At 46.0% G+C, this 23,552-nt stretch overlaps 1 protein-coding gene across 1 annotated transcript in view; it reads right to left on the reverse strand.

The window, feature by feature from the left end:
• Positions 1–2,812: 2,812 nt before the first annotated feature.
• Mthfd1l (methylenetetrahydrofolate dehydrogenase (NADP+ dependent) 1 like) overlaps positions 2,813–23,552 on the reverse strand; it is a 189,036-nt gene continuing 168,296 nt past the window's right edge. The window contains exons 27-28 of the mRNA XM_057761342.1: positions 10,219–10,339; positions 2,813–3,279 (exon numbers count right to left, since the gene is read on the reverse strand). Coding sequence (XP_057617325.1) covers positions 10,250–10,339 — 90 coding nt within the window. The 3' untranslated portion in view covers positions 2,813–3,279; positions 10,219–10,249. The remainder of the gene's footprint in view (positions 3,280–10,218; positions 10,340–23,552) is intronic.

Consider the following 23,552-nt stretch of genomic DNA (forward strand, 5'->3'; position numbering starts at 1 on the left):
CCTTGCCTCCAGATCCAGACTCAGTTTGACCAGCTCCTTCTACCTCGACTTCATGGCTTCTTGAACATTTCTAGGGAGCCTCTCCTCAGCCCTCTTCCCTTTTTATCCTCCAAGCTGTGTTGATGTCTAGTCTGAGTGGGTACTCGGCTCTTGGTGGCTTGTTAGACAAGGTTCAGGGATGCGAGCAAAGGATGACCTCATTTTCTCCTTTGCCATCAAATGAACCTTCCTAAGAGGTCACATAAATAAACTTGGAGCTGGGTGGGGCCAGGCCTGGAAGGCAGGGACAGGAGAATCTCAAGTTACAGGCCAGCCTGGTCTACATAATGAATTCACATCTACACAGGGAGACCCCATGTCAAAAACATGGAAAACATGGGTGTAGGGGCAGGGGGTTAAAAGTCAAAGGAAGAAAAGCAATGGGGGGAGGGGGAAAGAGTCTGAGCTGCTTGGCTCAGAAGGGGAGGGAGGACTTGACAGGGCTGAAATAGGGACATTTATCAGAGGGGTGGCACTGGGCCAGAGACTGCTGCCATCAATGGTCATTCAGCCTTTCAAGGAGTATTTATTTAGACCTCCTGTGTGCTTAGCATTGTGCTGGCCCAGTAATGATACAAAGGTAGAGGTCAGGTTAATTCTTAATCTTTAGCTTGGAGAGTAATCATTTAGTAAATGTGTTAAAACACGGGTCTTTAAGAGCAACCCATGGTCGGAGGGACTACAAAATATGAAAGGAAAGTGTCACTTTTTTTAAAGAGACAGTTTCATGTAGCCCAGGCTAGCCTTAAATTTGCTTTGCAGCTGAAGGTGACCTTGACAGGCTGCTCTTCCTATCTAGTTCCTGAGAGCTGGTTTTGCGTGGTGCTGAGGATGGAGCCAGGGCTTCCTGCGTGGTTGGCAGGCATGCTACTAGGCGAGCCACGTCCCCAGCAAACCCTTCACTTTTAGCAAGGGGCTCGGGTCATGCTAATGGAGATAACCTTAAGACCAGCTTTCCTAAAACAACGATTGTAAAGCCTGTGTATAGGCAAACACGAACTCAAATGCTACTGTTAGTTGCCAGGGATTTTGACTGTGTTCACCTAATACTACAGATGGGAGCAAACTTAGCTTGAATGTACTGGGCCTGACCAATTAGTGCAGCCTCACAGAGCAGACCACTAGAATATCCAGAACCTTGGACTCAAGGAAGCGATGCTAGAATTTGGAGGCTGCACCCTGGATCTGGGGAGCTACCTACTTTGGGCTTATGAGTGCGCAGAGGAAGGAGAGTATGAGGGCCCAGCTCACAAGGCTGAGCTCACAGGAAGGTAATGTAGCTAAGTATTCGATCTGCTGTTCATCTTGAAGGCTCAAGTGTGGCCTCGTTCTAATTCATGTCATCTTTCCTATATCTTTCTCTTTCTTCTGTTTTAGGAAGCAAGTACCCAACTGAGTTGTTAAGGAAGGGCCCAGCTTTTGTCATCACAAACGGCCCCTTGGAAAATCCATCTCTGTGTCTGTTTTACATGCATGTCCTCTGTTCAGAACATGGAGTGTCTGTCATGGTACCCCACAAACAGGTGACAAGGGGTGGGAATCTGACCCTTCAGGAACAGGCATAGTTTAGATCATCCTGCTCCTTCTGCGATGTCCCATGTAGGTTGCCCAGGCCTGTGGACACTAACCTGCTTTTAGGAAATTCGTGAGTCACAGACATTTTGCTTAGCTCTTGAATGAGACTCCAAACTGTTTTCCCACAATGGAGATTAGATTACTAACCTCTTACCCTTGTGACTAAATTGCTGACAAAGGAACCTAAGGACTAAAGGGATTTATTCTGGCTTATGGTTTAAGAGAACATAGTCCATATAGTGGGGCAGGCATGGCAGGCATACGGTGAGGGAGTCCATGGCTGCCTGCGACTCCATAACTCTCAGCTCACAATGAGCTACTGTTCCTGAATGCATCCCATGGAGAATTTAGCATCACATAGGTTTAAGGACCGAGGAGACAGGGAAAGTGCGAATGCAGAGAGAGAGGTGGACTCCCCTAGAAAGAGCAGAGACCAGGAAGGGCACCTTAGAATCACTAAGCTAAATTACACTTGGGAAAGGCACTCTGAGTGGGCTTTTTAGCTTTCAAACAATGTTTTGGAACAAGCTAAACTGTGCATAAAGACACTTTATGGGCCAAGCGGGGTCACTGGCGTGGGCATCCTAAGGGCACACAGGAAGCATCCTGCAGGATGTGCCCCGGGTTGTTTAGGGTATTTATGGTGGCAAGTTTACTTATACTGCTTAGGGGACAATTACTTATTGTTTGTTTCTGAATCCCTGGTTTTGTTTTAAGTTTTACATAATTTTATATTATTGCAAGGGGAAAAAGGGAGACAAGGAAGGGTCAAAAAGTAGAGAACAGGTCATAGAACATTCTCTACTTTGCATTCAGTTGGACCAAAGGGAAAACATTTGCCAATCACCTGACCTTTAAGAGGCACTCTCCTGCCCCGTGGGCCCAGAAAGTTGAATGGCCGTTGCCATTCATTCATGGTGGAAGAAACTTCATAAGCTTGTATTAGGCAAGTGACTTCCCTGAGACTTGAAAGTTGTGCAGACAGTGCACCTTGTTCCAAGAGGCCTGCTGACCTTCCACGGTCGAAGAGCTTAGCTGCCCAGACATTTCTATCCCTGTGACTGTTTCCTTGTCTTTACAAGGTGTCGACCGCACTTGTGATTTCCTCCACAAATCTGCCAGGTGACAATCCCACCAGAGTCCCATGGACAGTGACATCCGGGAGAGCGGTTTTACTCGGCACTGAACACTGGTTGGGTGGTTTTCTAGAAACATTTTTATTTTCAGTTCAAAGACAAAAATAAAGATACAGCTTAGCAGTAGAAGCTGTGCAGGCCGAGGCCTGGCATCCCATCCCATCATGGGGAGGCGGGGAGGAGAATAGAAAAGAGAAAAGAGGAAACCCCACAGAGGAAAACATTAGCTTCTAGTTCACACTCTGGTAATCCCCCAGTCCCCATAAAATAAACACTCCAAAGTATAAGCAGCAGAAACGGTGTAAACTCTATAGGCACTGAGAGTAACTTTGCTTCTTCCAGTTGAGGCGCAGGTCCTTCCGCTGAGCAAGGCTTGGCTGGGACGATCCATCTCGCAGGAGGAAGCAGTCTTTGGCCGCTCTCACGCTTTCTCCAGCATTGTGTAACAAGCAGATTTCAAAACTCGCTTTCTTCTCCAACTGCAGCAAAAAGGCAAGAAGACTTGTTTTTCCTCTTTTGTTTGAAGAGCCTGAAAAACAGGGAGAAGTGTCTCAGAGCCAAATCGCCTCTTCCTCTGGTGTTAAACTCTTACTTATGTCATAGTTTGAAAGAAAATCCAAGAGTAGAGAAATGACTCCATTCAGAAGCCAAGGCTGGGATGCTTGGGTGGGATGTTTCCCGTGTGAGAAATGAGAATCAGGGTAGAGACAGGCAGATCCTGGAGCTCTCTGACCAGCCATTCTTAGTGTGCTCTGGCCCAGCAGGAGACTGTCAAAACTGGTCCAGCATCTGGAGCGTTGAGATCCAAAGTTGTCTTCTAGCCCCCATGCACTGCATGTATATTTGCACATAAGTGTGCCCCGAGTAAACACGGACCCCACACATATGCACATGTATATTTGCACATAAGTGTGTCCCGAGTAAACATGGACCCCACACATATGCACATGTATATTTGCACATAAGTGTGTCCCCAATAAACATGAACCCATACATATGCACATGTATATTTGCACATAAGTGTGCCCAGAATAAACATGGACCCCACACATATGCACACGTATATTTGCACATAAGTGTGCCCCGAGTAAACATGGACCCCACACATATGCACACGTATATTTGCACATAAGTGTGCCCCGAGTAAACATGGACCCCACACATATGCACATGTATATTTGCACATAAGTGTGCCCCTAATAAACACGGACCCCACACACATATGCACACAGAGAATCAGACGTAGCGCCCCATAACTATGAGTCAGTGCTGTACTACACAGTAACCCCTGAACTTCCCAAGACAGTCCAGAATTTCCACAATTTGCAGATTTTGGATCTGCATAATATGTGGTATCCTGGGGCTGTTACAGTCTTTAGATGAGCAATAGACCCAGGACATTTGAGGATTTGTTGCCTTCTCTCAAAAAAGAACTGTTATGATTTTTGGGAGATCTTGAATTCTCTAACATTTAAAAATGTATTTATTTATTTTTGATAGGGTTTTCTCTAACCCAGGCTGCCTTGAGGTTAGTATGTAGTCTAGGCCTGCCTTCCAGTCTTCTGGCCTCCACCTCTCAAACGGTGGGGTTACAGACATGGACCCCATGCCCAGCTATTTGCAGTCTTTCAGAGAAAGAACGTGATAAGACTATATTTGAAAAACAATAACTAAGCAAAACATCTAAGTCCCAGAAGAAAACATGGTCCCACTCCATGAAAAATGTAAATGCCAGTATGTAGCCTTTCATCTGAGTTTATACACGGAGGGATTTATTTGTGGGCCAAAGGAGTTCATTCTGCTGAAGTCGGGTAGTTTTGCCTCCCACAGATAACTGAGCAGTCTGGAGACAGGGGAGATGTCTGGGCGGTGTAAAGACAGAAGACAGTGATGAAGAGGAGGACAAAACTTCAAATACCCCCCAACATCAGAGTCCAAGTCAGGGGAGTAAACAGAAACCAGAAACACAGCAAGCATAACAATCATGAATGGAAAGCAAACATGGCAAGTGAGGAGGGCTGTCTGCTAAAGCCACTGCCTCTGTCCTCAGAGACACAGCAGCCTCACTGGGGAGACAGGGAGACCTGGGGAGGGAAGATACTGCTGGGCAGAGGAGGGGGGCCTCTGTGGGCTGGAGTTAGATGCCCTCGGTGTGGTAAGAATTTCCTGGTTGCTGAGGTAAGGAATGGACACTGGCTGGCTAGCCACTGACTTTGTGTCCTACGGTTTTGTGTACAGAGAAGAGTCTCTGTTCCATATTTTTTTTTCTTTTTGTGAGACATGTGATCAATGTGTAGCCCAACTTGCAACCTGCCTGCTTCCCCAGGATTTGGATTATAGACATGTACCACGAACATCTGACATGGTCCCACATGTAAGGAAAGCTGAAGGGTTGGCAAAAACACGCAAAGTCTAATTATAAATGGGTACGAGGGTGGGGGCAACAGCTAAGGTGAAGATGTAAAAATGAATTATTACTTATTCTGAATAAAGGAACAACCTTGGAAGGTGATCCACTGGGAACATACTTTAGAAGATGAATATATGAAAAACGCCCCGCCTCCTGATGCTGAAGATTGAGCTTGGGGTCTTGCTCATGCTAGGCAAATGTTCTACCATTGATCCACATCCCCAGTCCAAAATTCATATGTGAAATAGTCTATTTCAGTAAGTGTGTTGTGCCCCAAAGTTCCCTTTGGGGGGAATTAAGAAGATCACAGTTGGTGCCTAAGCTAGATAAGGAAGACAATCTTAACAGTCATTAGATGCCAGAAAGGAGGAAATAGCCAGGTCTGCTATTATCTTGGGTTCCTGCCTGCAAGAGGGGGAAAGAAAAAGTGTGTGCTTACTGCAGTGGTGGAGCAAAAGATAAAATTCCCAAATTCAAATCATAGGGTTGAGGTTCTCCTCTGGGGTCCCCTTCGATGTGCGAGCTGGGGTTGGACAGGTCTGCCCATGGAAAGGCATGCATGCGGCCAGCTGACACAAGAGTAGTCTGATCAGTAAGCATCTCGGGCATTTTCTGCCCTCTATTAGGGAAGAAATGAGCTTGGGCTGGCGTTCTTTCTATTGGTGCAACTCTAGAAAAGAAACTTCTGGCAAAACACTGGGAACCAGAGTGGACCCCAGCGCATACTAAACAGTGCTCAGCGGATTGGAGGGAGGGTACCTGGGTCTTCCAGGAAGTCTGCTAGACTTTATTGGCCGAGCATTTGTAGGTATAGAAATACGGTAAAGGCCGAGAACGAGAACCCGGTAGACGAGAGAGGAACACACCACCCCATCCCCGGCAACACAAACACGATGAAGCAGACAACTGAAACACAGGGTGGATTTCACAAGGCCAAAGCTTATTAGAAAGATTTCTATTTAGTGACATCCAAAAGAATGAGTCATGCCTCAGGTTAACAATAGCAAGAGAACTCCAGGGAAGTCTTGCGACAAAGGGGGCTGGGCTCAAGCCCTGGTGACTCTTGGAATCTCACGTTCACGTCCAGTCTCACGATGTTTCCTGGGTGGAAAATGAGGGAGGCAGGAAAGGCGAGAAAGGGGTGGAAGGAAGGTAGTCATTAGCTCTCCTTCGTCCCTGGTGGAGCACAGGTGCAAGGCCCCTCTGTATTCCTAGGACAGTGACTCTGCTGCCCTGCTGCTGAAAGTCTAGAACGACCCGTGGCAATAAAGTGTGCCGACAATATTCTCGATGCTGGGGCCTTGCCCAAGATGAAACGCTTTTAATTTTTTCCCCCCATGCATTCTCAACAGCTACAGACCCCTGGGTATGGAGAGAAGTGATCCTGGACCGCTACAGCGGAGAGGCGCAGGAAGCAGGGACAATATTTACAGGAGCAGGACACAGGAGCCACGGAGAGGGAGTGGTTATTTGTAGAAAGCTTTTATCTGAGGACACCAGATCTGTTTTCAATTGTTCCAGCAGGGTCAAATGATGGGGTTTGAACTACTGCCCAGCGAGCCTAGAATGGTATTAAGCCGTTTCACAAAACAGCAGCCTTGGATAAACGAGAAGCAATGCCATTCAAGTAGAGGGTGAGGTAAGAGACGGTCCCATTACACCCAGTTTCGATAAACTTCGAGCTCGGAGTTGAATACCCAAGCACTTATCTTTGGTTATTTTTAAAAATAAGCCACATTTTACTCACCAGCTGATACCATCTTCTGGAACGGGCCTAAGTTCATGCAGGGAATGGGGTATCAGGGCTGGGTCACACTGTGAGCGGCTTATCTGGGTTGGATCTTGGCTTCTGCAGCCACGAGCTGTGCAGTGTGTTGACCTCTCTGGGTCTGTGCTGTCACAGCCCCATAACATCATACGTCACTGGCTGGACCTCTCTGTGCTCGTCGACTGGTGTGGCAAAATGACACACACTAGCTACGATGACAGAAGCCCTGTGCGGTGGGGATGTACACTGCCCTCAGACACTTCCTCTCCGTGACCACGTGCAGTGGACCGATCTTCCTGAAGCCTCTGCAGTTTATACGAGGACAACACCTGTTGTAGATGTGGGAACCACCATTGCGAGGTACTGAGCAGAGTATCTGGCATATCAGAAGGTCATTACCACCGACCCCTGCTCCATTTTAATTACGCATTTTAAAATTCAGCACATGCATGCGTGTGTGTGTGTGTGCATGCGTGTGTGTGTCTGTCTGTCCGTCCATCCCAGTTTGTCCACAGAGAGAGCAGCAGATCTTCCTGGAGCTAGAGTTACAAGTGGTTGTGAGCTCCTCCAGTACAGGTGCTGGGAACCAAACGTGGGTCCTCTGCAAGAGCAACAGTGCTCTTAAACAGCGAGCCATTCCTCCAACTCCTTACATGTTAGTTTCTGATAGGCTCTTGTTCAGCCCAGGGTTACCTGGGACTCACTATGTAGTTAAGATGACCCTGAAATCCTGATCCTTCTGCCCCTACTTCCAAAATGTTGGGATTAACATCTGGAGCCACCATTCCTGGATTACTTCATCTTCAGATAAAATCTGAAGGAGGGGCTTTCCGGGGAACATATAGGCTAAGCCACAAGAAATTTATTCAGGTGTATGCATTGGTATAGAAAAGGGCAGCACATCCCTGGCATTACCTCAGTCTTAATTTATTACTATTATTATTATTATTCTTACTATTATTATTATTGTGGCATTGGGCTCATATGATCTACTTTGAAAACAGATGAAAACTGACCAAAAGTCTGGAAAAAATGTTATTCATCAGAGACTCGAGACAAGTGACATATATGTACCATATAGGGTTCTCGACACGACAGACAGAAACTAGGACGAGGTTCAACTTTTGGTTTAAAAGGAACAATACCGTTCGTTATTTTCCCAAGGCCTAGCTGGGAACTCCAACACAGCGCAACACAACAGAAGACCGAAATAGCACTGTTGCCAAAGGTCAAGCCCATGGGTTCCTTTGTTAAACCATTCATCTGATGTCATCCTGGGGGGTGGGTGTTCTTTGTCCAGGATGAAGAAGATAAAACATGCGGCCACGGTTGACATTTCCCACTTCTCAGCGACAAACACACATAGGCACCAAAGTACCACCCATAGCATGGAGCCAGCTATCCCACACCTCAGCTCAATGTGAGTCCATTTAAGAGGCTCCTTACTTTTCTCCCCAGAGCCCAGGTCCTAACCATTCAATTAAAAAAAAATTATAGGAAAGAAAACCAAAATCAAAACCAAATGAGGTACCTGTCAAAACATCAAAGGGGGCTTTGCAGACATGAGGGCCTGAGATCGATCCCCAAAGCCTACACACAGGAATTTCTAGGTATAGCGGTATGTGTTTGTAATCCCAGGGTTGGAGAGGTAGAGGCAGGAGGATTCCTGGGACTCTCTGGCCACCCAGGCTAGTTTACTTGGCAGGCTTCCAGTCGGTGGGAGAGCCTATCTGAAACGAACAACAGCAACACTCTGGCTAGCTCCCGAGCAGGACTCCTGAGGTTGTCCTTTCATTTCCACAAGCACGAGTTCACTCCCAGACATCAGCGCCCCAAACCCATAAAATAGTTACATATTAGTGCTGAACTCCAAAGAGATAGGAATTCTGCATCCTGCTTAGGGTCCTAACTCAGAGGTGTTGAAGGATATTTGGGTCAAACGAGTCCACCCAAAGGCCCAGAACATGGTGTGATGCCAAGAAGGATGGGTTCTAGGCTAAGGAAGAGAGTTGAGAGAAAGTTTGGGGAACCCTGGGAATACGGTGAGGACACATTGATATATGGATGTAAAGGGAGACCCCAAAACCTTTACGATTTCTGCCTGGGAGTTCTGGGCAGGAATGTTGGAAGTATGATCATTTTCTTTAGAGGGGCAGCCAAGCCAGAAGCCAGAAGGTATTGTTTCAACACTGAATAAGGCCCATATCCCCCAGCCTTGAGAGTCCTAAAAAGCTCTACTCTCTTAAACTGAAGGGTCAGAGTCCAGAAAGGTTTCTAATATCCTGTGTCTCAAGGAAGGCCTGTTATCCATTGTATGTGGCTTCCCAGAGGGAGAAGATCCCAACCATAGTCAAGAGTTGAATTGTGCTCTCCAAAAGGTATGTAGGAATCCTGTCCCTGGACACCTGTGACAGTGACCCCGTCTCTGCATTTGGAAGCAGGGTTTTTGGCAGAATAATCAAGCTAAGATAATGTTTTTAATCTGAGCCTGACTCTAATTGCCTAGGGTCCTTAGGAAAAGAGGACAAAGTACTAGCCTAGCACTTGGGAGGGAGAGGCAGAAGGGTCATGTGTTCAAGCCAGCCTGGGCTATTTAGTGAGTTCTCATCTCAAAAACCAAAAATAAACCCAAATCACCACTACCAACACATGCACATATAAACTAAAAAAGAAGAAAAAAAAAGGGGGATGTGATTGAGAAAAAAAGAGAACCCAGAAGGCCAGAAGCACAGAAAGAGAAGGTACAGAAAACCGAAGAGGCAGAGGTGGTAGGGACACAATGCCATGGTGATCAAGATGCCATGGCATCTCTCAGAGGGAGCAGGACACCTGCTCAGTTGACACCCTGACCCTGAACTTCCAGCTTGCAGGACAGCAGTTCACAGCTCTATTCTAACCCATGCAGTCCATGGTACTTTGGAATGGCATCCCCGAGAAATAAACCCAAGATTTCCTTAACACAGCTGGAACTCTGTACCAAGATGTGTGGTAGTAAGGGAGGAAGTTAGTCTTAAATGACAGTAGACATGGGCCATTCTTAGGACAAGAAGTACTTTAATCAAGTTCATAACCAGAGATAGCATGATCTAACTTCCACTAGACTCAAGCCCAGGTACACCAGGGACATGTCCACTTTTGAGAGGGGACCCAAGTCACAGGCGCTTTTAGGTATGAACTTGTCGTGACCTAGGAAACAAGTTACTTATTTGATCATGCTTATAATAAACATGAGAAAGACAACACAAGAAAGCGTTTGCGTTGACAGCAGGACCCAAGTCACAGCGACCCACCTGGCTCAGGTCCTGTGGGTATGTCGTTCCATCAGAACAAGCCTTTCACCTGCTCGGATTCTGTGTCAAGGTCTATATCGTAAAAGCAGGGCCGGGTGGGCAGTCCTGGCATCGTGCTCATCTGGAAGAGAAAACAGAGCATCGCTTGTGAGCCAAGTCCACAAAGTGATTAATCACGGCGCTGCTGACTTGAAGACATACACCAACTGCACAGTTCATGACAGCCTCCCAGAACATCAGGCTGTGGACACAGGCAGGCCTGTCAGCTTGGCCCCTGCCTTCACTCTGCAAGGAAACCAAATACAGAAAGCACAGTACACCTCTTCCAAAATGTAGCCCATTTACCCTCCCGTGTGGTCCCACAGGGTGCAGCAACCACCATTGAGTTTCAAAGCTTCTTTTTCTAAGTCAAATTTGCATGCAGAACTTGAGATCAATGCCTCCTCACCAACCATCAAGGATTTTGTCAAAGCAAAAGCCTGTGGGTGCAGTACAAACCCCACCCTCTAGAGACTTGGCGAAGTAACTTCCCCTCCAACAGGGACTCCTGTGTGACGCTTTGCCCTGGGCACACAGCTGAGTGTGTTCCTCATTCTATTCTCTCAATCGTCTCTGCAAGAGGCATTTTTATTATTTCCATGGCACACTGGGGAGGGCAGTGAGATCTAGAGAGGGGAAACTACATGTCCAAGGTTGCACAGGTAATACGTGCCGCACAACCTTCGGACGTGGCTGGTCATGTTCCATGTTTCTGTGTCATCCCCTTGGAGTGGCACTTGTATTTTACACTGAGGACAGCCAGCTTCATCCAGCTTCCAGCACCTTCTGAAGTAGATCCTGCTTTCTCCTCACTTTATAGTCTTTTTGTTTGTTTGGGGGTGGGGGTTGGTGGGGCCTGTTTTGTTTTGTTTTTTTTCAAATAGGGTCTCAGGTAGCCCAGGCTGACCTTGAACTCCTGATCTTCCTGTGACTTATCTCCCAAGTCCTCAGGTCACAGGCCAAGGGCCACCAGGCCTAGTGAGGTGAGAGGGTAGCAAGCTACAAAGGTAAGTGCTCGAGGGGATGGCTAGCTAGGGGCAGAATGTGATTCTTTTCTGCTTTGCTGAGCTGAGACCTTCATTTTCTCCCCTGCGGCAAAAGGCCCTGGCTTACTAAGAGGGCAGGCTGGTACCCCATTCACACACTGCTCCCAGGATCTGTGCTGGCAATCAGAGGGTTTGGGAACAGGCACACATCTTCCAGCGACATCACAGGCAGAGGCAGTATCTGGTTCCTGGCTCTTCAGAGGCCATCTTGCCTGTCCCTGTCCCCACACACTCTTCATGAGACAACGCTGTGATGGCTTAGCACTCACCTGCCTGTCTCTTCCCATCCCTCACCAGCTCTTTGCAGAGAGCTACGGAAGCTGGAATGGAGTTCCCACCCCCTGCTCCCCTCTCTCACTCCTGACCCCCCATTTAGGAACTCTTCTCAGCCAGAGCCCTAGAAGTCTGGTGGAAATTCAAAGCCGTAGACCTACTGGGTGGGCACCTGGGACCACAAGACTCCAGGGGACACAGACACATACCATGAATTGGAAAGCAAGTCTCACGTGGTGCACACAGTTCCTCTGTTTCCCCTTCAGCTCAGAAGGGTTTAACACCTCAAATGCTGTCTCCCCTTGATCTGCTGCTGCCCAGGTGGGGAGCCAATAATGCACCCCCCCCCCACAGACCTCACTGACCACTCCCTGCCCTGCTGGCCCTGGAGTGTGGCAGTGGGGAGACTGAGGCAGAACAAGGAGAAGGTGCAACAGTGTGGTGCTAGCTGGTCCAGGACACTGTTGCCACCTACCCAGGACTGTAACACAAGTGTCTCATGGTGACAGACGTCTTAGCAAAATTGGGGTTCAATTTGTCACACACCAGTGGGCAATCCCATTCTGGCTCTCAGACGGTAAACTGAGGGTAAGCTCGTACACCTGATTTAGTGACTGGGGACCTGCTGTATTGTTCGTCTTACCTGCTTAAGAGGCAGGCTCCTATCATGGAGCTGACGTTTCTCTGGTTACTACTCTGCTTCTCTACTGATAGGAGGCCATGGGAGGGAAGCTATGCTTGCTGTTTGTGCTGGGACAGCCAGCACAAGTCATTCATACATGTACGCCTACAGGTGTCGGGGTAACGATGTACCAAGGATTCAATAATAACTTCCCTATAAGGCGCATTGTAACGGGTGCTCTGTGGTCCTTGTAGAAAGTATTCCAAGGTGCCTCTACCATCTATGGGCTCCAGACTTGGAGAAGACACCAGGCTGACTGAAGAAATGTTGGATCATGCTGGCTACTGCTGCATCTCTGGGTCAAAGGCATCCCTTGCAGGGAGGTACCCCTGGAGACGCGATGGCAGTTGTTCCCAAGACTGCCACTCTCCTTACTAACAGCTGGCAAAGCTAAGAGTCACTCAAGGGGACAAAACTTAAGAAGACCCTATAAAGGAAGTGCATTTGGGAACGCGTGACAAAGTTACCAACCACAGAGTGTCTAAGGTAAATAATGAGAATCTCACATCACCTTCTTCTTGTTAACGACTGTTTCTATAAGGGGTGTGGCTTATTCCCCAAGCACTCTCAGATGGTGGAGGACCAAGACCCTCAAGGTAGAATGGGAGCCTATGGTTCCTAGAGCCAGAGATATGGGTGGCCACATGTCTTCTGGTCATTCTAATTCTGTTACAATCCCGGGACAAAAACCTAGCCAAGCTATGAAGCGACAGGAAGTGAGAGCTGTCTTTCTTCCATTTTTCAGCTTATTTTGTTGAAGTGGGAGAGACATGGGTGGAATGCCAAGAGTCCCACATTCCTTTCCAAGGATGCAGCAATCACTTCTGAGAATCGAGACTGCTTATTTGGGACAAGGGACAGCAGACCAGAAACCACAGGATCTGCAGAGTGAGAGACTCTCAGACCTGTGGATAAACAGCCGTGTCCACTCTTTCTGCTGAGGAAGCACAACGTATAGTTATGTTACCAAGACAGTGAGCACTCGTACCAAGTGCAGAGTGTGGCTCCCAGACCAGACTCTGCAAAGCGCTACAGAAGAAAGAGAGAGAGAAAAAGGAGAGCCCTGGGAATTGACCTCTGGCCACAGCCCTGGGGTCAGTGAGGCTCTGTGCTAACTCTGTGCTCCTGCTTAAAATAGCCAAGGAGCCGCTAAATCAACATTCCTGCCATGTTACTTTAATGGGTTCTTGTGCAAAGACTGAAAAAAGCCTTTTGTCTTCAGGACCCTGATTTTTTTTTTTTCTTTTCCGAGACAGGGTTTCTCTGTAGCTTTGGAGCCTGTCCTGGAACTAGCTTTGTAGACCAGGCTGGCCTCAAATTCACATTCACAGAGATCCACCTGCCTCTGCCTCCCGAGTGCTGGGATTAAAGGTGTGTGCCACCACCCGGCAACCCTGATTTTAACTATAGCTATAATCTCCCAAATCTTTTCTGACCATGAGAAACCTCACTTTCTGTCAACAATGTTTAGAAATGTACATTAGGGCTGGCAGGAAGGCTCAGTGGTGCTTGCTGCCAAGCCTGGTGACTCTCATCTGTCTAGACCTCTAGTTCCAGGGGATCTGATACTCTCTTCTGGCCTCCATGAGCACTGGGAATAGTCACACATGCAGACAAAATATATACATAAAGTTAATGTCTGCTTAAGACTGGTGTTAAGACCAGTCATGATGACACACGCCTTTAATCCCGGCACTCAAGAGGCAGAGGCAGGCGGATCTCTGTGAGTTCGAGGCCGGCCTGGGCTATATAGTAAGCTCTAGGAAAGACAGGACTACATAGAGAAACCCTGCCTAGAAAAGCAAACACCCCCACCCCCAAGCAAAACAACCCCTCCCCTCAAACACAAAAAGAATGATGTTAGCTTATAGTCGGACCAGAACCTTTGCAAAGATCGTCTTTCAGAGCAAGGCACTGCAGGGAGTCACAATACCTTCTGACTGTAAAACGCAAGCATTTCTAAAGTGGTACAAATAGAGTAAGTACCCAGATCTTCCTGCCACTCTTCTATGAGCAGGTGTGGATCATTCACACCGATTTGAGTTCTTCCTTGCACGGCCTCACTGAAAAATTACTTACACAGTCAGGGGTGTGTGACTTAGCAGCAAAGTGCTGACCTAATATACTCGAGGGTTCGGGTTTGACTGCACCCAAAATCTTTGGGAAGCTGAAGGAATTACAGTTATACCTGGAATGTTGATTTGCTAACTAATTCTAGAGCAGTGGTTCTCAACCTGTGGGTCATGACCCCTCTGGGGTGGGGGGTGCCATAGCCGATATCCTGCATATCAGATGTTTATATTACGATTCATAACAGTAGCAAAATTACAGTTATGACGTAGCAACAAAATAATTTTATGGTTGGGGGTGGTTCACTGCAACAGGAACTGTATTAAAAGGTAGAAGCATTAGGAAGGTTGAAGACCACTGCTCTAGAGGGTTAGCAAAATTCAAGGAAGAGAGTTCTAAGGCAAGGCATTGACTAGCTGGTCCATCTTCACGCGAATGCTCTGTTAGGTCTATTCCCCCAGAGATACACAGAGATCACTAGTTATGTGCACTGAGCCATTTTTGTGTGGCTCGTCCCATGTCCCCCTGGGTTTCTATAGAGGTCATTGTTGTTTTCCCCATGTCACTGCCACCGTCATTCCTGAACTCCTCAGCAGCCCTGCAGTAGTTGGAGGATGACTGTCTTTCCTCCATCTCTCTATAGATGCAGAGAGAAATGCAGCGATGCTCAGTGTAGTTGTGCCGTGCTCCTGGTACCAATGTGAAGGATCTGTGAGGACCTTGTCTCTAGATGGGTCAGCAGTCCATCTGAAGGGGCAGTAGCTATGGGAACCAGGTCAAGACTGATGCGAAGGGCTTCTGCTTCACAGAGAGGCATGACTCTTGGGCAGTTAGCTCACTGAGCTTTCATCAGTCATAAGTAAACACAGTGCGACAATGTCTACACTATGGAGATAAAGTAAGAAAAGACTCCAGGCAGGTGACTGGCACAGACTACTCACTTGGTTGTTTTATTATTATCTGTGGATATATATATGTATATACATATATGCATGCATGCATGTGGTATGCTATAGCACACACGTGGAGGACAGAGAACAACTTGCAGCAATCAATTCTCTCCTATTACATGGGTTTTGGGCATCAAACTTGGGTTATCAGGCTTGGTGGCAAGAGCCTTTAATCATGATACTATCTGTCCCATTCCTTCCAACTTCAACTGGTTTCTTTGATATCCACGAAGAATACTGCTGGGGACATCATTATGGGACTCCCTTCCAGAGGTGGAAGATAGGTTAACTTGAAGACCAACTCTATTTAACTCAGCCACAAATTGTGACTCCCTTTTTTGCTCACACATACAAGTATTAAAAATAAGGAGAGGGGCTAGGAGTGTAGCTGAATGGCACAGCTCATACTTATGCACGAGGTCCAGGGTTCAATCCTTAGCATTAATCAAGGAGAAGAGAAGAAATAGTAAGGGAACAAAATGGTCAATCCTTGTTCTTTCTAATTTATTTTTTGCCAAAATGAATCACACATTTGGCTTAAGAGGTTACATCATTCCAGAAGGCTTATAAAAAACGACAAGCTGCCTACCCCAACAGCACTGCTGCTCCCAAAGGAAGACACCATTAACTCTTGGCTGTTCCTTTCTGTGGTATGTGGGCTTAAAAACGCCTCCCATAGGATTGAAGGGTGAGGCATTACTTGAAAGGATTAGGACAGGTGGTCTTGTTGGAGCAGGTGTAGCTTTATTGGAGGAAGTGTGTCAGTAGGGGTGGGCTCTGAGGTTGTAGAAGCTCAAGCCAGGCCCAGGGGCTCACTCTTTCTTCCTGCTGCCTGCTGATCCAGATGTAGAACTCTTGACTCCTCCTGCACCATGTCTGCCTTCATGCTTCCATGTTTCCCAACACTGTCATAATGGACTAAATCCCAGAAATTGTAAACCAGTTGCAATGAAATGTTTTTCCTTTATAAGGGTTGCCATGGTCAAGGTGTCTCTTCACAGTAACAGACACCCTAAGACACATTCTGCTTACTCTGTTTACTTGGCCTTGCAGATACAGGCTTTACCCACTGGCTTTCTGATGTAGATATGGAGGACTGAGAGCTCAACATCCCCATGTCTGGCCCCTTGGGTCCCTAACTACAGAACTACTTTAGGTCAGGCTGGGTTAGGATTATGTAACTATGCACAGCAAGGCCATCTATCCATCATGGTTTCTGAAAGGACTACAGTCTGCCTGCCCAAACAGTGAGTTCTGTGTATATCCTATGAGCCTGCAGAGATGCCCCCTTCAGGTTTCTTCTTCACGCTCTCTCTCCCCTATTTTGGGAGATGGGGTCTCTCACCACACCTGCAGCAGGACGACCTGGCTGGCCTGGCTGGCCAGAGCTCAGTTCCTCTTATCTCTGCTTTCTCGGCTCTTGGATCAAGCGCCTGCTTTGCTTTAATGTTAAACATTAACATGCTGTTTAGCTGAATTCAGAGGAATTCCAGTCCTCTAACTCATCTCTTAATGCATTCAAGGAAAAGATTAATTTTCTCTGGTGCCATCCTTCTGGCATCATCATCCCAGAGGGTTACGAAAACAAACCCCACAGTGGGCGCTTCCTGTTCCACAATCAATGGAGCCTTTCTGCTGTCTGGGTTTCCATTTCCTTGACCCGTATTGTACTGGACACACCCATGATGACCCTAGGTGACCCCAGTGCTCCCCTAGCAGCACTGAAGGCCATGAGGCTTACATTCATGATTAGCACACTGAGAGATAGCTTGGCTGGACATAGAGATACGGCTAAGAATTTCGTTCAGAGTGTGGGGACAATGCTCTCCTGTAGTCTAGCCTCCTCGTCACTGCTGAGAAGGCCCATGTGACCGTGATTCTGGGTCAACTATGCACAAATGATTGTTCATTCTCCTGTATGAGTTTTAGCATTCTCTCTGAGCAGTGTTCTTTTGTTCTTAATGATAAGGTACGGTGGTGTCAGTCTATGAATTCATCTTGGTGACCTCTTTGATTAGAAACTCTTTCAATTCTGGGGAGGATTATTTCTTTCATAATTTTACATCTTCCTCTTTGGTGTCAACTGCCTATTCAGAATTTTAATTATTTGAATGTTAGGCTTACTAGATTGTTCCTCTAACAATGGGGTTTCTTTCTTTTTTTTTTTTGAAGCAGGGTTATGCATTGTATGTAGTCTAGGCTGACTTTGAACCTAATCCTCCTGCCTTAGCTTCCTGAGTGTTTCCTGTAATTTTTGCAAACCCAACTGCATTATCAAATCAGTTTATTGGCAAACTTGATTTGTAATAAATCACATATATCCGGATACAAAGCCAAGGTGTACCGCTGTATAAACCAACTGCTGTTGAGCTGCAGACTCAGTGCAGTGGTAGAGTACTTGCTTAGCATGTTCAAGACCTCAGGTCTGAGTCCCAGCACACAAAGCAAACAGTTGCTTTGACTGTTCATACACAGGTCTTTGCATGGGCATCTACCTTATTCGTTTTTTCAAGTAAATATTATGAATGAAATTGTGTGGTCATATAGTAGGTATTTATTTAAGTTTGATTTTGCTTTGCTTTGTTTTCAACATTGGGGATTGAACCTAGAGTCTCATAAGGTCAGGCAATAATGATACCTCAAAGTGACATCACACCCTTTGTCTACAACACTTAATTATTTTTTTAAAAATGAACCTACCAACTGTCCTCCTGTGTTGTGGGAGCTGTGGGCTGTGTTCCTGCCGCCCCAGCTCCTGGTCGCCTGGCTAGCTTATGCCCCGAAATAACACACAAACTGTATTCTTTTAAGCACTGCTTGGCCCATTAGCTCTAGCCCTTACTGGCTAGTTCTCATATCCCGATCAACCCATCTCTAATAATCTGTGTAGCACCAGTCTTACTGGGAAAGATTCAGCATGTCTGACCTGGCGGCTTGCTCATCGCGTCTGCCTCTGAGAGGAGGTGTCCTGCATCTAAGCTCACTTCCTCTTCCTCCCAGCATTCTGTTCTGTTTACTCCACCCACCTATGTTTTAACCTATGAGGGCCAAGCAGTTTCTTTATTATTTAACCAATGACCTTCCTCCATCATTCCTGGTTGCTAATACTACTATAAATTCCTACCAGCAGAGTCTGGAGTTCCAGTCACAACATCCTCACCAGCATTAGGTGTGATGAATCTTTTTAAATTTTAGAAATTGACATTCTCACTGGGTGTTGGTGACGTACACCTTTAATCCCAGCACTCAGGAGGCAGAAGCAGGTGGATTTCTGTGAGATCAAGGTCAACAGGGCATTTAATATTGAGTTCCAGGATATCCAGAACTACACAGAAAAGCTGTGTTACCAAAAAACCAAAATAAAAAAAAGTTGACAGTCTTATGGCTGTGTAGGGTAATCCACTGTGATTTTGATTTGCATTTCCTTAACTACCACTACTAGTGAACGTTTTAATGAAAAACCCAGGATTGAAGGGGTCATGGAGAAAAACTGAAGCTTGGAACCAGGGTTGGAGTCCCTGGCCATGGGTGGAGGTGTAACCCCCATTGCAGGGGAGGCTGTCGCATTTTGGAGATGCCAGGGCCTGGCACTGAGAACCAAAGATGACTGAGGTGTGCAGTGGAGTTGGCCCGACTTAGAAGACAAACCGTGTATGCTCCAGACAGCAAAGCCAGAGAAGCAGAGCTGCCCAGGGCCTGTGGTCCTGAGACAGTGAGTGAATCCCACATGGCAGACAGAGTTACACGTTTGGAACTACATGATTGGATTTTGGTTTTGCATAACTGATTATTTTGATGCCCTGGTTTTCCTTGTTTGGAGTAAAAATGTGTTTGTTTTTCATTTTACATGGACTCTCAGTTAAAGAGATTTTTGGATATTTTAAAGCTACATCAAACTCTTAAAGTGTTTTAATTTTTAAAAGACTGTGGACATTTAAAGCTACACTATGTTTTATATTGTAATATTTCCAAGCAATAAACAAGAGATGAAAAATTATGGTTTAAAAGTGATTCGTGTGTGTGTGAAGTTAACAAGGGACGAACTTATGACAGCTCATCTTGGTTGTCAACTTCACACAACGAAGAGTCACCCAGGAGGCGGAAGCTTCGACTGAAGAATCGCTCACATCTGGTTAGCTTGTGGCCGCATGTGTGAGGCATTCTAATTGACTATTGATGCAGAAAGACCCAACCATTCCTGGGTAGGTTGGCCTGGGATGGGTAAGAAAGATAGCTAAGCAAAGCAAAGGGAGGGAGGGAGTTAGTAAGCAGTGGCCCTCGATGGTCTCTGCGTTGGCCCTTGCCTTGCCTTCTCTCAATGATTCGCTGTGACATGGAAATATAAGCTGAAACAAGCCCTTTGTTCCCTAAACTGCTTAAAAACACTACAAGGGAGGGCAGAGATGGCTCAGTGGTTAAAAGCACCCATGACTCTTTCAGAAAAACAGGGTTTGATCACCAATATAACACAGTGCCAACAGCTACGTGTAACTCCAGTTCCAGCGGATCCTACACCTTCTTCTTGCCACCACAGGCACCAGGCACGGATGTAAAACAAGAGATCCATGCAGGCAAAACCCCCATATAACATAAAAATAAAACTAAAGGTTGATTGATGGGGGAGGGGTGGCACACACCTTTAATCCCAGCACACAGGCAGGTGGGTCTGGCAGGTCAGGGCTACAGAGCCTGCTCCTCACAGAGAGACCCTATCTACAAAACCAAAACCAAATAAACAAAAGCACTATCAATGAGAAATCAGACAAACACTTTAAAAAATGATCTCTGCATTGAGAATTCCCTTTCGTTCCAGAGTACACGTTCTTACGGGGCAGATGACTGTTGAGTACATGCTATCACTGGAGCCTGCTTGGTTTCCACATTCTTGGAGATTCCCCAGATATCTTTCAGTCTTGACTTCTCATTTAATTCCATTGTGGTTACTGAACAAACTTGGTGTGATCTGAATCCTTTATAATTTATTGAGACCAGTTCTGTGGCTCAGAACGTAGCCAATCTTGGCACATGTTCTACGCACATTTGCAAGGAATTTGCGCTCTGCTGCTGCTGCTGGGTGGAGCGTCCTCGAGATGCCAATTAGGTCAATCGCCTATTGTAGAATATTCTAGCCTTCTACGTCTTCATTGGCTTTAGACTATTTGTTCTGGAGGGGATTAAGAATTTCTGACTCTGCTTGTGGATTTGCCTATTTTCCCTCATGGCTCTCCCGCCCTTCATTTTACTGAGAATTTTATTTTGTCCTACAAACACAAGATTATTATGTCCATTGATGAAACTGCTACTTTAAATGAAACACATTTGTATTGTGTGTCTGATTTGTGTACATGGACGGTGTGTGTGTGTGTATGGGGCTATGTATGTAAAGAGCACATGTGCATGCCAATGGACAACCTCGGGTATTGGTCCTCACCTTCCACCCCTTTGAGATACTGCTGTTCAGCACTGTGTTAGTCAGGACCCTGTGCACAGGACACTGTGTAAGACAGGACAGCTGGCCCACAGGCTTCTGGAGATGGTCCACTCTCCATCTCACTGACAGAGCACTGAGAGAACAGAAGTTCTGGGTCCAGATTTAGATGAGTTTTTGGGATTTGAACTAAGACACTCACACTTGTGTGGTCAATCCCTCCACACTGAGCCATCTCTCCCAGACTCTCTTTGCTGGCAGTCCACAGCTCTGGCTACTTTCTGATTAGCATTCAGGTTTCCCCACCGCCCTGGTTGATTTAACCCACAGTGGTCTTTCCTTGCTTGCAGTTTCTTTTCCCAAGTTTTCAGTCACCCATGGCAAACATGGTTAAAAATTACAGCGCAATATGGCAAGATCAGCTGAGAGAGTCCACATTCGTGTAATGTAAAAAAAGGTTTATATCTACAAGTGTTCTGCTTCAATGTAAGCTTGTGCATCACGTATGTGCCTGGTGCCTGTGGAATCTGGAAGAGAGCATCAGATCCCCTGGAACTAGAGTCACAAAAAGTTGTGAGTCACCACAGGGTGCTAGGAATTGAACCTGATCCCCTGCAAGAGCAGTCAGTATTCTGATTGTTGTTTTCAATGTCTCTTTCTACAAGTTATAACATTTATAAAATTAACGGGCTAATTTTAGTCGGCTTTCTTTAGCATATGACATGTTCCTATTTCTTTTTAGACTTTGTAATTTTGGATTGAATGCCACAGGTTTTATTTTGTTGTATATTCATTGTTTTTATGTTTGTTCACTGAAAACTTAAATCACACGTATGTGTGCATGTATGCATGCATGTGTATGGCAGCCAGAGGACAAACAGCGGGACTTGGTTCTCAAGGCTAAGGTTCTTGTGGGTCCCAAGGGCTAAGATCAGGCTGTGCGGCTGGTCTGCAGGCTACTTTACTGTTGGCGTCACCTCACTGGCCCAGATATATTTTTTTATATTCTATTGTGGGACAGTTTTTTAGCTGCTCCCGGACAGGTTGACCTTTTTGGATTTTGCCTTTAATCTCTGTTAGAGAGAACTGGAGTTATGTTTAGTCTGGGATTCATTTTATCCTCACCACTAAGGCAAGACGTTTTACTATTCTGACAATTCTGTTCTCTTCCTGCCTTTGTAGTAGCCACACGTGATTCCTTTAATTCTTCCGGGCGGCGCCTCCCTCGGCTTTAGCTAGTTTTTCCATAGGTGCACTGATTATACTGTCTTGAATGATGCAGCAAGGCCCTCTGAGATACGCACATTTTCCTCTCAGATACTCCGTCATGCAGATGCGAGCTGCCTTGATTTTCTTGAAGGGACATCCTCTCTGTGTCCTCAATGAGGGGACAAGCTGAGCTTCTGTTCTCTGGGAGTCCTCTCCTTAGACACTAGACTGGAACCTTTTTCTAGACAACAGCCAGGACCATCAGCTCTGGGGCCCTCCTCGCTGGCTTCCTACTTCCTGGAGATCAGGATTCTATGCCCGCTGACACGCAGTGTCTTAAGTATTATTTTTCATAACTTCTTCCAGCTTTCCCGTTATTCCAAGGAGAGGCTCAATTTAACCCTGCAACTCCATCTTCCCAGCAGGCAATGTACCCTGAAGAGTGTTATTTCTCGTTAAGTGAGATAATATTGTCTTACAAATGTGCGTGTAAATTTTATAAGCTCACAGAGCCTTTCAAGTTAACTAAAATTCCACCCCCCCTCCAATTAGAGAGCAATGCTATAACAAAGATGATATCCTGGGGAATTAGATTCTAAGATAAGGATCCCAAGAACAAAACTACATTAATAAGATTCACAAGGCAACACCCAACTAATATATAAAACAAACACAGGAAAAGCAAATTTTTTTTTCACATAAAATGTTACTTAGAACAGAGCACGTGAGCATCTGTATTTAAAATGTAGTTTAGTATAGTATGTATGCTTTGAGAAAATAACACTTAGGCCACATTTAGTAGCATGCACCTTTAATCCCAGCACTCAGAAAGCAGAGGCAAGTGGATCTTTGTGAGTTCAAGGTCAGCCTGATCTATATAGCAAGGTCCATGCCAGCTAGGGTTACATACTCAGTAAGACTCTGTTTCAGAACAAAACAAAACTCCCTAAAAACTAATTGTAGGATGTTCAGGCAATAAGGTTACACACATTTTCTATTTGGGTTATAAATTGAATAATAATAGTTAATACACATATTATTAATAAAAACATTCATCAATGTCTGTAATTTTCTGCATTTCTCTCTCTCTCTCTTCTTTCCTTCCTTCCTTCTTTTTTTTCTGTTTTGGTTTTTTGAGACAGGGTTTCTTGTGTAATAGCCCTAACTGTCCTGGAACTCTCTTTGTAGACCAGGCTGGCCTCAAACTCACACAGATCCACCTACTTCTGCCTCCTGAGTGCTGGGATTAAAAGTGTGTGCCACCACTACCCAGCAATTTTCTGCACTTCTTAAACAAAATGAATTTCCTCTAACTTTGTTTTTTTTTTTCTTTCTTTTTTTTAACAGGTTAGCTCTTCCATTGCTTCTTGTGCCACTGTGTCAAGATCGATGTGCCTGCTTCTGCTGCTCTCTCCATGACCCTGGTGAATGACAGCTTCCCATGACGGCACATGCTCAGATAAACACGGCTCAGGCCTCTGAGTCATTCTCCGGCATCTGACACAGATGGACACCCACAGTCCATTAGCTGTTTCCCTACACAAACCAGGCTGGTAAAGCTGGAGGTTTCTTCTTATACAGAAGGCACAGATCACCAACGTAAAGACACCTTATAGCAGGGAATGTCCCCTGGACAC

The sequence above is a fragment of the Chionomys nivalis genome, chromosome 2 (assembly GCF_950005125.1).
Source record: "Chionomys nivalis chromosome 2, mChiNiv1.1, whole genome shotgun sequence".
In the NCBI taxonomy this organism is placed as follows: domain Eukaryota; kingdom Metazoa; phylum Chordata; class Mammalia; order Rodentia; family Cricetidae; genus Chionomys; species Chionomys nivalis.